This window comes from Psittacula echo, assembly GCF_963264785.1.
Source record: "Psittacula echo genome assembly, chromosome: 22".
NCBI classification, from domain to species: domain Eukaryota; kingdom Metazoa; phylum Chordata; class Aves; order Psittaciformes; family Psittacidae; genus Psittacula; species Psittacula echo.
The window spans coordinates 5,348,340-5,364,318 of record NC_137758.1 but is presented as its reverse complement, the minus strand read 5'-3'; the positions used below and the strand labels follow the sequence as shown (position 1 = coordinate 5,364,318).

At 47.9% G+C, this 15,979-nt stretch overlaps 2 protein-coding genes across 4 annotated transcripts in view; both read right to left on the bottom strand.

The window, feature by feature from the left end:
• TRIM33 (tripartite motif containing 33) overlaps positions 1-12,069 on the bottom strand; it is a 32,193-nt gene extending 20,124 nt beyond the window's left edge. For all 3 annotated transcript variants that reach the window (XM_080632739.1, XM_080632740.1, XM_080632741.1), the window contains exons 1-2: positions 11,514-12,069; positions 14-132 (exon numbers count right to left, since the gene is read on the bottom strand). In XM_080632739.1, the coding sequence (XP_080488865.1) occupies positions 14-132; positions 11,514-11,946 (552 nt within the window). In that variant the 5' untranslated portion in view covers positions 11,947-12,069. The remainder of the gene's footprint in view (positions 1-13; positions 133-11,513) is intronic.
• A 1,178-nt stretch (positions 12,070-13,247) lies between these two features.
• Positions 13,248-15,934, bottom strand: BCAS2 (BCAS2 pre-mRNA processing factor). Its single transcript, XM_080633180.1, has 7 exons — positions 15,763-15,934; positions 15,578-15,670; positions 15,425-15,495; positions 15,171-15,332; positions 14,682-14,732; positions 14,193-14,273; positions 13,248-13,684 (listed from the first exon to the last, which is right to left on the bottom strand). Exons 1-7 carry the CDS (start codon positions 15,853-15,855, stop codon positions 13,555-13,557), a joined length of 681 nt encoding a protein of 226 aa, XP_080489306.1. The 5' UTR covers positions 15,856-15,934; the 3' UTR covers positions 13,248-13,554.
• Between the last annotated feature and the right edge of the window lie 45 nt (positions 15,935-15,979).

Here is a 15,979-nt window from a genome sequence, read left to right as displayed (position 1 = left end):
GAAAGTGCCATACCTGTTCTGACTTCTCATCAGAACTGCTAGGTGCTTCTGACGTGTCTTTTACAAAGTAGTTATCCACCAGATCTATCTGTCTGCATTCTTGGCGGCATATGGGACATCTGATGACACCAACTGCAAGACAGAAAGTGTTTCCGAATTTTAAGATAAAGAACATTCATAAAAAAAGAACACCTTCCCCAGGTGCCCCTCAGGAATAGGTTTGAGGCCCTGGATCTTGCTGGAGAGATAAGTGAGGATGTGGTGCAAGGCCAGACTACAAGGTCACATAGGAAAAGGCGGTCGACTTCGCACCTCAAGACTGCCTCTGACAAGAAAGAAAGAAAAATCATTGTTGTAGGCGATTCCCTTCTGAGAGGAACAGAGGGCCCGATATGCAGAGTTGACCCTCATCATAGGGAAGTGTGTAGTCTGCCTGGAGCCCGGATCAGGGATATCACCAAGGTGCTCCCCAGCCTGGTGCACCCGACAGACTACTACCCACTGCTGGTCTTCCAGACAGGTGGGGGGGAAGCTGCTTCCCGCAGTCTGAGGGGGATGAAGAAAGACTACAGGGCCTTGGGGTGGATGGTGAAAGAGTCTGGGGCTCAAGTGATCTTCTCCTCACTTCTTCCATCTTCCGGTGATGATGTGGGATTGAATGGGAAAATTCAGTCCGTAAACAATTGGCTACGAGACTGGTGCTTTAGGCAGGGCTTTGGGTTCTTTGATAACGGCTGGTTTTATAAGGCTCCAGTCTGGATGATGGCATGTGGGAAAGGTTTAACTCACAGAGGCAAAAGGATGCTGGGGCATGAATTAACAGGGCTCATTTGGAGAGCTTTAAACTAGATTCGAAGGGGGATGGGGTTGTAACTGGGCTTGCCCCAGTGGGGCAGCACTCTAGGATTGATGAAGACCGGGAGGCCTCCTATAATCCTAGGGTGAAATCGGTGAGCTCAGCTCCCTCCTTGAAATGCCTGTACACCAATGCGTGCAGCATGGGAAATAAGCAGGAGGAGTTGGAGACCTGTGTTAAGTCAGGAGATTATGATCTGGTGGCAATTACAGAGACGTGGTGGGACAGCTCGCATGACTGGAATATACTCATGGAGGGCTATGTCCTTTTCAGGAAAGACAGGCCAGCCAGGCGGGGTGGTGGGGTTGCTCTTTATGTGCGAGAGCAGCTGCAATGTACTGAGCTCTGTCCAGGGACAGAGGATGAGCGAGTTGAGAGTCTGTGGGTGAGAATTAAGGGGCAGGCTGGCAGGGGCGATACTGTTGTGGGTGTCTGTTACAGGCCACCAGATCAGGGTGAGGAAGTTGACGAGGCCTTCTACAGGCAGCTGAGAGCAGCCTCACAGTCACAGGACGTGGTCGTCGTGGGGGATTTTAATTTCCCTGATGTTTGCTGGAAGGACTACTCAGCAACCCAGGCACAGTCCAGGAGGTTCCTCCAGTGTATGGATGATAACTTCCTCATGCAAATGGTGGATCAGCCAACCAGGAGAGGAGCGCTGCTGGATCTCATCCTCACTAACAAGGAGGGTCTGGTCGAAGCAGTAAAGGTTGAGGGCTGCCTTGGTTGCAGTGACCACGAGATGGGGGAATTCAGGATCTTGTGTGGTAGGACCAGTACAATAGCAAGTAGAATTGCAACCCTGGACTTTAGCAGGGCAAACTTTGGCCTTTTCAAGCAATTGCTAGGGGAAGTCCCATGGGCAAGGCTGCTTGAAGGTAAAGGGGCCCAAGATAGTTGGTTGACATTCAAGAATTGCTTATTCCGAGCTCAAGAGCTGAGCATCCCGACACGTAGGAAGTCAAGGAAGAGGGCCAGGAGACCTGCGTGGCTAAATAAGGAACTGCTGGGTATGCTCAAGTGGAAGAGCAGAGTTTATAGGTCATGGAAGGAGGGGCTGGCCACTCGGGAGGAATATAAGGCTGCTGCTAGAGGATGTAGGAAGGCAGCTAGGATGGCTAAGGCCTCCTTAGAATTCAATCTGGCCAGAGGGGTCAAGGACAACAGAAAGAGCTTTTTCAAATACATAGCTGATAAAACTAATACCAGAGGCAAGGTTGGCCCACTGGTGAATGGGATGGGTGCCCTGGTGACAGAAGATACTGAGATGGCAGAGTTATTGAATGCCTTCTTTGTCTCTGTCTACTCTGCTGGAGGCAGTCCTGAAGAGCCCTGTACTCCTGAGACCTCAGGTGAAGTCAGGTCACTGGAGCGGTTTGCCTTAGTCCATGAGGAATGGGTTAGGGACCAGTTGAGCAATCTGGACATCCATAAATCCATGGGTCCAGATGGGATGCACCCGCGGGTGCTGAGGGAACTGGCGGAAGTCATTGCTAGACCACTCTCCATCATCTTTACCAAGTCTTGGGAAACGGGAGAGGTGCCTGAGGACTGGAGGAAAGCAAATGTCACTCCAGTCTTCAAAAAGGGCAAGAAGGAGGGCCCGGGTAACTATAGACCGGTCAGCCTCACCTCCATCCCTGGGAAAGTGATGGAACACCTTATCCTTGATGCCATCTTAAGGCATGTCAAGGATAAGAGGGTTTTGAGGGGCAGTCAACATGGCTTTACCAAGGGGAAGTCATGCTTGACCAACCTCATAGTCTTTTATGAGGAAATATCATTGTGGATGGATGATGGCAGAGCGGTGGATGTGGTCTACCTTGACTTCAGCAAAGCATTTGACACAGTCTCCCACAGCATCCTCATAGCTAAATTGAGGAAGTGTGGCCTGGATGATCAGGTAGTGAGATGGACTGCGAATTGGCTGAAGGACAGAAGCCAGAGAGTTGTAGTCTATGGAGCGGAGTCCAGTTGGAGGCCTGTATCTAGTGGAGTGCCTCAAGGGTCAGTACTGGGACCAGTATTATTTAATATATTCATCAATGATTTAGATGAGGGAATTGAGTGTACTGTCAGCAAGTTTGCTGATGACACTAAGCTGGGAGGAGTGGCTGACACGCCAGAAGGCTGTGCTGCCATCCAGCGGGACCTGGACAGGCTGGAGAGTTGGGCAGGGAGAAACTTGATGAAATATAACAAGGGAAAGTGTAGAGTCCTGCATCTGGGCAGGAACAACCCCAGGTTCCAATATAGGTTGGGGAATGACCTGTTAGAGAGTAGTGTAGGGGAGAGGGACCTGGGGGTCCTAGTGGACGGCAGGATGACCATGAGCCAACACTGTGCCCTTGTGGCCAAGAAGGCCAATGGCATCCTGGGGTGTATTAGAAGGGGGGTGGTCAGTAGGTCGAGAGAGGTCCTCCTTCCCCTCTACTCTGCCCTGGTGAGACCGCATCTGGAATATTGTGTCCAGTTCTGGGCCCCTCAGTTCAAGAAGGACAGGGACCTGCTGGAGAGAGTCCAGCGCAGGGCGACAAAGATGATTAAGGGAGTGGAGCATCTCCCTTATGAGGAAAGGCTGAGGGAGCTGGGTCTCTATAGTTTGGAGAAGAGGAGACTGCGGGGGGACCTTATTAGTGTATATAAATATATAAAGGGGGAGTGTCATGAGGATGGAGCCAGGCTCTTCTCAATGGCAAACAATGATAAGACAAGGGGTAATGGGTACAAACTGGAACACAAGAGGTTCCACTTAAACTTGAGAAGAAACTTCTTCTCAGTGAGGGTGACAGAACACTGGAACAGGCTGCCCAGGGGGGTTGTGGAGTCTCCTTCTCTGGAGACATTCAAAACCCGCCTGGACACATTCCTGTGTAACCTTATCTAGGTGTTCCTGCTCTGGCAGGGGGATTGGACTAGATGATCTTTTGAGGTCCCTTCCAATCTCTAACATACTGTGATACTGTGTGATACATAAAAAGCAACAATCCCAGAATCAAAAGAACACAAGAATGAAAACAAAACCCTCGGACTGCCCATTTCACTTGGCTAAATTGGAACAGGCTTCCCAGGGAAGCGGTGGAATCACCATCCCTGGAAGTGTTCACACATCATGTAGATGAGGCGCTCAGTGATGTGGCTTAGTGGTGGCCTTGGCAGTGCTGGGGAATGGTTGGATTTGATGTGCTTAAAGGTCTTTTCCAACCTGGTTGACTCTGTGATAAATGAACAGATTGCACAGTTGACACTACCCTTAAAAGCAGCCATTACCTACAGGAAACAGTTTCTCCTAAAAAGCATCCCAACAACAACAAACCATGAACAAGAAAACCCCCACAAACCACATGCACCTCTCTTCAGAAGAGGCTCCATTTCCTAAGATGAAGGTGTGATAATTTCTACATCATACTCAGGTTTTACTGCTGATTTCTTTCCCCCAAAATATTTATAAACCATGTATTTTTAGCCCAGTCATTTGTTCTCCCCAAGCAAATATCCTCATTTCCCCCCTTTTTAGTTTGATAAACTCAAGACACATGTTAATTAATTTTTATAACCATCTATTGCACAGTCTGTCTCAAGTCAAGCACGAGGAGGGGAATGCAGATGAGCAAGATCAACTACCCGAAGGTTACAGGGGATTTTCCAAGTAATGTTTTGCAGGGAAGGCAAATACCAAAAGCCACAATTTGCCAGCAAAAATTCCTCTCATGCCAACTACACATACCTTTCTGCAGCACATACAACACTTTTGTACATATAGATGTAAATGCATACACGCATAGCTTTAACACCGGATATAATGAGACTAGTTCCTTTCCAGTATCTGGCTTTGTTATCCTCTGTAATTGCTAAACTGGAGCTTTAAGTCCTCAGTGGAGCAGCAAAGAAGCTGCTACATGATCCAAATTGACATTTAAAGATGTTTCGTGAACAACAGACATTAAAAGTTTGAAAACCCAAGTTACCTCTGAGGTAGCGGTTAACACCTAGTCTTAAATCAAGTTGCTGTACAACAAGCTTCATTGTCATCACCATTTTCAAGGAGAAGCTTTCAAAGCAATTGGGTATTTTTATACACAGAGACACCTGAAATGACTTTGGAAAGTAAGTGTAATTAAATGATGCTCAACTCCTTTGTGGATATGCAGTTAGAACAGCAGGACTTATTTCAGGGAGATTAATTATATTAGTAGTAAATGAGTTAATTTTTTCAAGTGCTAAAATTAAAAATGGCTTCAGAACACACAAGATTCACTGCAGAGCAATATGAATCCAAGCAAGAAGTCCCTGTATCATCAAACCAAACATGCTTCAAGCATAGGACATGAAAAATAGCCAGTATTTCAGTACCTACATGTACAAAAGCTTTCACATATACAAGGAAGCTTCCACATATGCAGAGCCTTGATGCTTTCTTACTACTGAGAGACAACATTCCCTAAGGAATACTATAATGAAAGTCATTTATCAGCTGAGGTGCATATACTTACAGACCAAAAGTTTCTAACCATTAAAATGCTCCATCTAAAACCAGGCCACAGTTAAATCCAATTTTTAGTGCTATCTTGGGCTGATCACACAAAAATCCTGCAGGAAGCACAAAAGCATCCAAGATCTATAATCTTTACACAAAGCAAAGTCAAACTCCACCAAAGCAATGCACTTCCTATAAGGCAGGCTCGGATTTCGTTTTTAAACCAGACAAATCACTAAAAGCTTGAATAAATTCAAGCCTTTTAATGTCAGAAGAGCAACACAACTGGCAGCCCATGGGCTGGATTCGGACCATGGGTAATTCTACCTTGCCCACTGCATCTCTCTGGAAGGATACAGTGAACAGGGAGTCCACAAACACCGTTGATGGTCAAACATCCACATTCTGCAACTCCATATTCAAGCACACTTTGCACACCAGGTTCCCACTGGCGTTCTGCACATATCTCAAAATATCATAACCCTAACACAAGGCCTTGCAATTCTTATTCAGCATATACACTTCATTTTCACATCTCAGTGCCCTCAATTATTTCCAAAGTAGCTTTCCAATATTATACGAGCAACTCATACTCATGTCCTGCTCTTTGAATCTAATATAAGCCAAATTAATGCAGCATCATTTGTACTAGAAACCAGATGGAAAAGATACAGATGTGGCTGATTTTGCGAGGGGAGAGGGAAAAGTAGATAAACATCACGCTGAAATAACACACACACAGAAGAAAACCAGAAAGAAATCCTTACCTGACAAAACTGGAGGTCATTTGCCATCTAATTAAGTTTATGGTAAGGATTTCATGCGAATGCATTTTAGGACAAGCTATGGCTCAAATGTTTATATAACCTACTAGAAAAACAAGGTTTCATTGCCAGTTTCAGTCTGAAATACTTCTTATGTAAGAAAATTGAAATGAAGCACAAATATCATCCCACAGCAGAACCTACTGCACTGGTTTTCTGCACCCATTTAAATTAGAAGCTTAATACGGATAAAAACAAAACCAAACCAAATCAACCACCCACCCCAACACAAATGTATTTAGCCCTACTACACACATTTCCACTGTAACTCTGCTTTCAGGAAGGGCATGTAGCTACATCCAAAGAACATATCCGATAGCATACAGAAAAAAATCAACCCAATTCTTAAAAGAGCAATCGAAGCTGAACTAGAATTAGACACATTCATAGAAAGTAGGAAGCTCAGACTGGTTTATGATCTCCCCAATCCAAACTATTACCATAAAGACATCCTACAATCTCAAAGATGGCTTCAAAATGATACAAAGCCACATACATCAACACTCAAGAGGTTAACAGCAGCACTGAAGAGCTGGGAATTGGCAAGTTTCTTTCACGCTTCCCATTTCAAATCCCACGCAACTCTGTTTGACTTAACCAGAAAGCAGAAACGCTTCTTCCCTGGCAAAAATTTTAGGAGATATAGTAAGTATTGAACCCTTGACGTGGAACGTGGAGGGCCTGTTTTGAACAGCAGTTCCCATCTGATTTATAGTACACTGGCATCAAAATACCATCATCAGCATTAACTCCAGGATCAGAGTTATACTGCAGGTGCCAAAAAAGAAAATAAAAGCCCCCCCCAATCTTCACCATCCACGGCTGCTCTTGTGAGTATCACCTTCATGAAGAAATCCAAGAACAATCAGCCTGTGGACCTAAAAGGCCACAGAAAGTAAGGAAATGTTTTACAAGAGCTGCAGGTAAGGAGCGGACTTCCAGCTTCTTACACTGCATTGAGGAGGACTCACATCACCAGTTTTTCTACTTGTTTAATCACAAACCTCATAATAAGACCTGTACCAACCACACGCACAAACACACCATACTTGACATACACAGCTGTATGTACCACGTTTCCCCTTCCCTGCCATTTCCAGTCACACTGTGAATTACATCCTATTCCCAGTCAATCGTGAAGTTCAAATCAGATTCTAGTTTTTGTCACACACTTCTTCAGACTTTATCCAGAACAGCAAAAACCATCCTCAATCATGTTTACTGCCCCTCATCTGCTGCATGCAGCATAGATAAGTTTTGTTTCTCTCCTCTTACCCTATGTGAGGCTGATTTCAGTGACAGCAGGAATAATTTCTTACCTGGAGATTTGGTTTGAGCATCACCAATTCAGTAGGTAAGAAAAGCCTGCCTTGCATTGCTAACCCCACTCAAAGAGAGGCAGGTTTCACTTGCCATCTTCTCGCATCATGAGCCATTCCTCCCTACCAGAGTTTCCAAAGCCTGCAAAAGAGGCTTCATCCTTGCAGACGTTTACACTATTGCAATGATAAAGCTTCCCAGTGCAGGAAATACTTGCAAGCACTCATGCGATTTAATAACTCAAACTTCCGTCTTAAGTTCCGACTTGGCACGTTTGTAGTCCTCCAAGGAACGAATCTTTGCCAGGTTTCATTTACTGGCTGAGAGCACCAACAGTAGTTACTACACGTGCGTAATATTTACTTCTCACAGAAATGTAAGGGTCCAAATACTCTTCTGTATAGCTATACATTAACAACCTTGTTCTACCATCAGTGGTTAGGCCTTGAAATAAACCCTCCTAGGTCAGGTAAGTGACACAATCCCACTGAAATCTATCAGAATATAAATACATTTGGAAGAAAAATAACTGCTTTGAAGGTCCACTCCTAACTCAGCTTTTGCTTTTGACAAACAACCCGTGCTTGTATCACAAATGTCATGCATTGACCTGACAACACGCTATATTTAGTGAGGAAAACCAATTTATAGCAGTCACAGACATCTATTTTTATAAAAATGACACATGCTGTAGAATGTTACCAGGCAAAAGTGTCCTTTTAAAATACACTGAAATTCCATTTAGAATGAAATTAAAGTTTCAGACCAAGATTTTAATAAGTCCAGATGAACTGAACATTTCTCAGGACTTGGCCTTTGCTGGGCTCCAGCAGATATAAATCCATGACCCTCACTCATCAACACAGGAGAAAGCCAAAGAACCAAGAAAATTCAGGTGACTTATGCTAACACTTCCTAAACCTAAGATGGTCTGCACTGACTCAGCTTAAAGCAGTCTCTTTGATGCAGGAGTTTTCAGCTTTCGAGACTGAAAGTACAGTAACTACAACTGAATTCAGTTTAAGTACTATGTCACACTCTCCCAGCCATCATACTGGTTTTTAGGTCCCCCTCGCAAAGCAAATTAAAACTACTTCTTGCATAATTTAAGGTGTGATTAATACATGGTTTCTAAATACACAAACAGTGGGTACAGGAGTTGAATTCAGCTATCAAAATAATTTATGATTCTAGGTATTGCAGCACTAAGTAGTAAATGGACTGGTCCTCAAATTATACATACGTGCACATTAAATTGTGGAGGTTTCCCTTAGGCTCCCTGAAAGCATCCTGCAGCTCTTTTTTCGCCTAATGCAGATTGTGCCATTCTCAGGGAGCTGGGAGAGCCACACATTCCCTCTGTTGAGATAATCTTCTTACGAGAGGTTGTCAATATCTCAGTGAGGCAGGGAAACCTCCAAACAAGTCTCTTCCCAGGAGCAGCTGCAGCAGTGCATGCAGAACAAGGTGGTTTGTGGGATCTGTAACAGTCTGAAATCTCTAACTTCAAAGTAAGCCTTTTTCAGAACACTGTGATACAAACAGAAGGTGGCATTTTCTTATAACCTGTTCACTCTGAAAGGAAGAGCGCAGCTGGACAGCTGAAACATCAGGCATTAAGCAATCAGCTATCCACCAAATAAACACGCATTTCAATGACCTAAAAAGCCATTAAGCTGCACAAGAGATGTTACTTTTTATGTTTAACAAGTGGCATAAAAGGATGCTTTAAATACACGAAACAAAACACTTTTCTCCCCCCAACATAAACAACAGCCAAAATAATCTCTCGCTAGTGCAATAGGTACGAACCCACAAGTGACTTCTCTAAAACACAGCCAGCCACAACTTTAGATTGTGGTTTTAAATTTTAGTCAAGTTTCTTAAACTTTTGGGAATTGAGTCTTCATTAGCAGTGTCTCTAAAGGGAGTGACAACAGGGTAGGAGAAGAGATGCTGATATAGACCACAAACTCCTGCCTTCAAGCATCCTTCTGTTTTCCCCAAGAGCAGCAGCATGTTTTCATCAGGAGAGGACACAGAACTGTTCTGTAGGTACTGAGGTTGCACTCAGCTCCTGGTAAGTGCCTTCCACAGTTATTACCCAATCAATACACATATCTATTACTGTTAATACTGACAACTCTTACAGAGCAAAATCTAAAGCTAATTAAGAAAGAAACCAGGAAAATGACAAAAGAAACCCCTGTTCTTTTCTATAGCACTTGTAATTATGTTATCTAGGTGTAGAGACAGTAAAAACAGCAGCCAAATTTAAATGCATATAGAATAGTACAGCAAATAAACAAGAACTGAGAGCCTGCAGTTAAGTGTAACCTGTTCCAGGTATAGCTACAGGTACCACTTCTCATTAATTCTTCCTTCATGAAAAAATACCTGCTCATGGTTAAGGAGACTAGAAAAGCAGTAGAAGTGGAAGTAACACATCATGATCATCAAAACTCATGCCAGTAGGGAAGGAACCTGCATGATTAAGCAACACAGTACTTCTCTGCATGCTGAGAATGCTCATTTTGGACCTGACTGGTAAGCACTTCAAGTGCCATTTAACTGATTCCAGTTACAAGTGGTAAGCATTGTCCACAGACCTGCATCTTCTGTCTGGTCAATGCCTAGTTCTTAAGCGAACTGCTGGGCTAATGCATTCGTGCATGCAAATGTGCATGCATTTTGTGCATAATGTGCATTTGTACCACCGCAACAGATCACACACGTCTCTACCAGTGTAGTTTCCAGGAGCAAAGACGCCCATGATGCTCACATCACTCAAAAGTTCTTGATGCAGCAAACCAAAGGGGAATTGTTACTTCAAAGAACAGATTAAAGCCTTCTTAAGATACATGTAACAAGAAGTGAAACTCCAGTTTACACATACTTCAGAACCTAAGGCTTTCTGTTGTTCCTACATTTGTATCCTGACAGACACAGCAAGATGTAGATAATCCTGCTGACTGCCATCAAATCAACTTAGCTTCAAGTTCTGTATCTTTCATAAAACATAAAATCTGGAATTTAACAAGAGGGATCACAAGACCAAGTGCTTTAGTTACTGCATTTATCAGCTACATTGAATTCATCAGCTTTTTAAAAGCAATGGACTTTCAAAGACCACATCCTAGATGAACTGCTTCTGGACAGTCTGGATGCAAGCAGCACTACCAAGCCAGGTTAATTACCTCACTATGCAACACAGGAAAGGCTCAAGTCCTTGCTAAAACCAGAAAGATGTCACCAAACAAGGTCTCACTGACCACAAGGCCCAATTAAGACCTGCAAAACCACTTCCCAAGGCCTTAATTTGGCCTGCAGACCACAGCATGGGAGTCACTCTATGAAGAGCTTCAGAAGCTTTTCAATTCTATCTCTGAATGCTTTAAAAGAAAAGGAAAAATCAAGCTGTGATTTCAATACACACACCTGGAAGGAGCCACTCGTTCCATGGCACAGGAGTTATACATGTGTAGAGTACACAGGCACAGCAAGTCGAGAGACAAACAGCACTGCAGTGGTTTCACTCGGACCACAGGAAACACGAAACTGAAAGCAGGTATACTCTACACAGCACTGCCAACCAAGCCATGTCATACGGTAACAACAGTGAGTTACACCTCACCCCAACAGTATTTTTCCTCGAGTACTGACCAGCCGAACACTCCCTCACAGACACGCCTCTGCTGGAGCACCCCTGAAAGCCAGAACACAACGTACAAGGCAATTCACGCTATAACTACAAGACCTCCCAAGTTTCAGCCGTCGCTTACAAACACGGAGCAAACTGCTGATGGGCGTGGTAAGAGAGATCCCGGAGGATCAGAGCAGCAGCAGCAGCAACGGCGGGCACGGACTCAAGCTCTGTCCGTAGAGCTGTCAAACGAGGCCGAGACAAACTGCGGGATCAACCCCGGAAAAGCTGAAGCTCGCTCGATTCCACAGACAAGAACCTGCGAGCAACGCAGAGGAACCTCCCGAAGAAGCCGCCAGCGCCAGCAGCGCTGCCGGCTTCCCCCGCGCTCACCTTGCTGGATGTCGCCGTTCGCCCCGCCGGGCACGGGCACGCTGAGCTGCCGCTCGGGCTCGGGCAGGCAGCGCCGGCAGAAGGAGTGCAGGCAGGGCAGCAGCTTCGGCTCGGCCTCCCGCCGGCTCTGCAGGCTCTGCGCGCAGACGGCGCATGTGTCCAGCAGCGAGAACGGCCCCGGCGCCGCCGGTGTCAGCGGAGGCACCGGGCTGGGGCCAGGCCCTGGAACGACACCGGGCCCGGCCGCTGCTGCCTCGGCCTCGGCCTCCCCGAGACCGCGCTCCACCGCCGCCGCCGCCCCGGGACTCTCCCGCTCCTCAGGCGGCACGGCGGCCGAGGGGGAGGCGGCTGCAGGCTCCACGCCGCCGCCTACACCCGGCCCGGCCTCGGCAGCCCCCTCCCCGCCGCCGCCGCCTCCTTTGTTTTCCGCCATGTTTCCTCCTTTGAACCCAGCTCCCCGCTCCGCTCACGTACGGCGTCACCACGCTCCGTGCGCGCGCCCCACGCAATGGAGGTGGGGCCCGGGAGGCCGTGTGCAGCGGCGCGTGCTCCGCCAGTGAGCGTCGGTGGGGCGGGAAGGGTCCGGAAAGGACGCGACGCGACGTGACGTGACGCGGGCCCGTCACCGCGCCTCGGCATGTATCTCCCATTGGTCCATGTCAGGGGCCTTCCAGCCAATCGAAAGAGGCGGCTTTAGAACTAGGGGCGGAGCGTGCAGAGGGAAATGGTCCCGCCCACCGGGGCGCTCCTGAGGCGGCTGCGGGCGTGGGGAGGAGCCGGGGCCGTCTGAGACCCGCAGCGCCTGCCCGGAACCTGCCGGGTGCGGAGGGAACGGTGAGGACACCGCGGGCGGGAGGGCCGAGAACAGCGCAAGGGGCTATGTGCCCCGTCATCCACCCGCTCCCACCGAAGAACAAGCAGCAGAGCGCGGTGAGGAGCCCTCTGCCCGCAGTGAGCATCCCAAAGACGGGAGTTGTGACCCTACAGCTGATGGCGGTGGAGCACCGGGATCAGCGAAGAACGCCGGTGTGTTACGATGCTGTAAGACCTGCAGGCAGTGCGCCGTGCCGGGCTGCGGTGGAGGTTGAGAACTACACGTGAGAAGGTAACGAGGGTTCCCGTGACAGCCGTGTAACCCGGGGCACAAAACCCCGCGGGAAAAGGGGTGTGAAGCGATAGCAAAGTAGGACAAGGGGAATGGCTTTAACCTGACAGAGGAGAGATTGAGACGAGCTCTTAGGCAGAAGCTCTTCCCTGTGAGGGTGCTGAGGCGCTGGCACAGGGTGCCCAGAGAAGCTGTGGCTGCCCCATCCCTGGCAGTGTTCAAGGCCAGGTTGGACACAGGGGCTTGGAGCAAGCTGCTCCAGTGGAAGGGGTCCCTGCCCGTGGCAGGGGTTGGGACTGGAAGAGCTTTAAGGTCCTTTCAACCCAAACCAGGCTGGGATTCTATGAAAATCCCTTAGGCATGGCACAGTCCAACTGGGTCCCCTCACACGCACAAACAAGTACCTGTGCAATGCTGTACACCCTTGTCCTAGCCTCTCTCCCAGGCTGGCATGGGTCAGTTACAAATACTGTAACAGCAGCAGCCTCCTCCCAGATTCAGTCTCCCACACTGGGTTCAAGTTCACACACATCAGCCATGCAGGGCCAGTCACTGGGTTCAGTGAAGAAGGCTTACTCTGCTGACTGCTCACAGGCTGGCTTTTGAACACGAAGCAAAAGCCATACAGATAGCAAAACCATGTTTATTCTTTAATAAAGGCATAGGGGAAAATGCAAAATCATGAAAAAGTTTTTTTTCTTTAAGAGCTCCTACATTTGGTTTTTAAAAACAAAATAATTCACAAACCAATTAAAATACATTTAACTATGCACATAACACATTTGAACAGAGCATTTTGAGTCCTAGAAATTAAAACAAAGTAAAGAAACAATGAAAATAACATCACACAACTGCAACTCGAGATGTCTACAAAGACACAGCATCTCCAAAGGTTTTTGTTTTACCACATGCTGCAGTGAGACACCAAGGGTGAAGTCACTGAAAGTCTTGCTGGATGTTCTCCTTGTTCGCCTCACCGTGCTGCTGTTTGATTTGTGAGATTTCATTTTCCAGCTGCACAATGGTTCGTTCAATCTCATAGTTTTTACTGACAAGAGACACCCATCTGGAAGGGAAAAGACATTGAAAAGCCTTTAAGTTTTAAGTAGCCATCCTGTGCTTTAAAATAAGAGATAATTATTGCTCCAAAAAGCACAAAGACATGGAATAAATGCAGTGTTTTTCTCAACACATGATAAACATCTGTCAGTAGCAGTGGTAGTTTGAACAACCAAAGTGACAAAATGTAGGTTTTAACCCTGTCAAGATTTTGTATGTGGAGATTTACTAGAATCAAACCCACTGACTGCCAGTATTTAAAGAGTTTAAAAAACAGGTTAGGCACTCTCAAGGAGCTGATGTGCCCTCCTTCCACATCTGTTGCTCACCGATTCACTCAACTGTAGTAACTCTTACATAGACCTGAATTATAAACCCTTTGTGCAAAGCAACAAGCAGTTTTCCCAAGGTAACATCCCACAACAGTACTGAAAGACCACAGATGCTCTGCATGGAAGAATTCCAGGCAGCAGCTTTACTTGTGGAAGGTTTAACAGAGAACTTGAGATACTCACGTGGATTCCATTTCTCGGAGCTTGGCCCCAGCTGTGAGTTGCATGTTCTTTCGTTGCCAGTTCAGATCCTGAATGTTTTTCCTGGGGAGAAAAAAGATGGATTTCTTTTTATCTCCTTTCTTTACAAGCTGTAATTTCTAATTTCAAAATACACCTGATCTCTAGAAGTACTATCATAAAACATTTGTGTAGCCAGGGCTGTAACTGCAACAGAAAGATGGACAAATCCCAGTACAGAACCCTGAGATAAACAGATAGATAGATAGATAAAAACAGTAAAACCACCTCCACTGTACTACAAGCAAAACTTCCAAAATTCAAACCCACTGCTTGGGGACAGCAAGATCAGATCTGTTAATTACTGTTGTTACTGGGTCTTTTTCCCTGTGACCATGGCAGCAGCACACATGCAAGCCTTGCACAGCCTGGGGGAAGGGGTTCACTTTCCTTCCAACTTCATTCTGAAAAGTGTAGAAAAAAATGACTCACCTCAACTTCTGAAGCTCTTTCTGGGCTTGTTCTATCATATGAACCAGATGTCTAAGAGCAGAATGGAAGCAAAGTGTTAGGAACACATACAATTGCTGGCCCTGACCCGTTTAAGACACAAAAAGCCACCTCAATGCAAACACCAGACAACTTGTTCTCAGTGCAGCCTGCTGCTCACTCCTTGGGGCCCCCAACATAAGAAACACATGGTCCTGCAGGAGTGAGTCCAGAACCTGTGATTGTGGCTACCCCATCCCTGGCAGTGTTCAAGAACAGGCTGGACAGGGCTTGGAGCAACCTGCTGTAGTGGAAGGTGTCCCTGCCTGTGGCAGGGGGCTGGAACTGGAGGAGCTTTAAGGTCCCAACCAACTCAAACATGTCTGTGATTTTATGATATGTTCTGAAGATCCCCACTGATGTACACAGGGAAACACCTCAACCACACAGAAGCTGAAGCCAGAACTTCAGCGAGGTCCCGCAAAACCTTACTCGTTGTACACCTTCCAAGCATTACAGCCATGCTGCGACATGAGCTCCAGGTTCTCGATGCGTACGGCCTGGTGCTCCAGCTGCGCCATGGAGTTGTTCACGCACTCCTGCCACGCCGTGATGTCGTTCTTCTGCCCGGAGGACGGCGCCGGCAGCTCGTACCTGCAACAGACCGACCACCCGCCTCAGGACGGGGCGCGGGAGGCTCCGCTCTCGGGCCGGTGGCCTCCCCGCCCTGGGGCCGTCCCGTTTACCTCTTCATGCTGAGCAGCTCCAGGGGCTGCCGGGCCGCCAGGCGCTCGAACTCGTTCCGCATGATCTCGGTCTGCGGGAAGGCGCGGGTGAGGCGGCGGGGGGAACCCAGCCCGGGGAAGGGGCAGAAAAGGGAGGCGCTCGGTCCACCTCACCTCGAAGGCGCTGAAGTCGTGCGCCGGCAGGTAGCTGAGGTAGTTCTTGGTGGGCCGGTACCGCCGCGTCTCCTCCTCCACTAGCGCCGCGGCCTAGCGCACACAGGGCGTCAGGCACCTCGGCTCCCGGCCCGGCCCGGCCCGGCCCAGGCCGCTCCCGCCTCCCCGGCCCAGCCCACACTCACCGCCTCCCGGACGCCCGGCGCCTCATAGCCCTGGTCGAAGTAGGGCAGCGCGTCCACCACAACGTCCCCCGCCACCAGCCCCGGGCCCGCCATGGTGCGCCGGTGCCCGCACTGCGCCTGCGCGTCCCACCTCAGCCGCGGCACCGCGCAACACACGCGGCACCGCCCCTCGCAGCCCGGCCCCGCCCTCCGCCCCGAGACCCCACCCCTCCCGGGG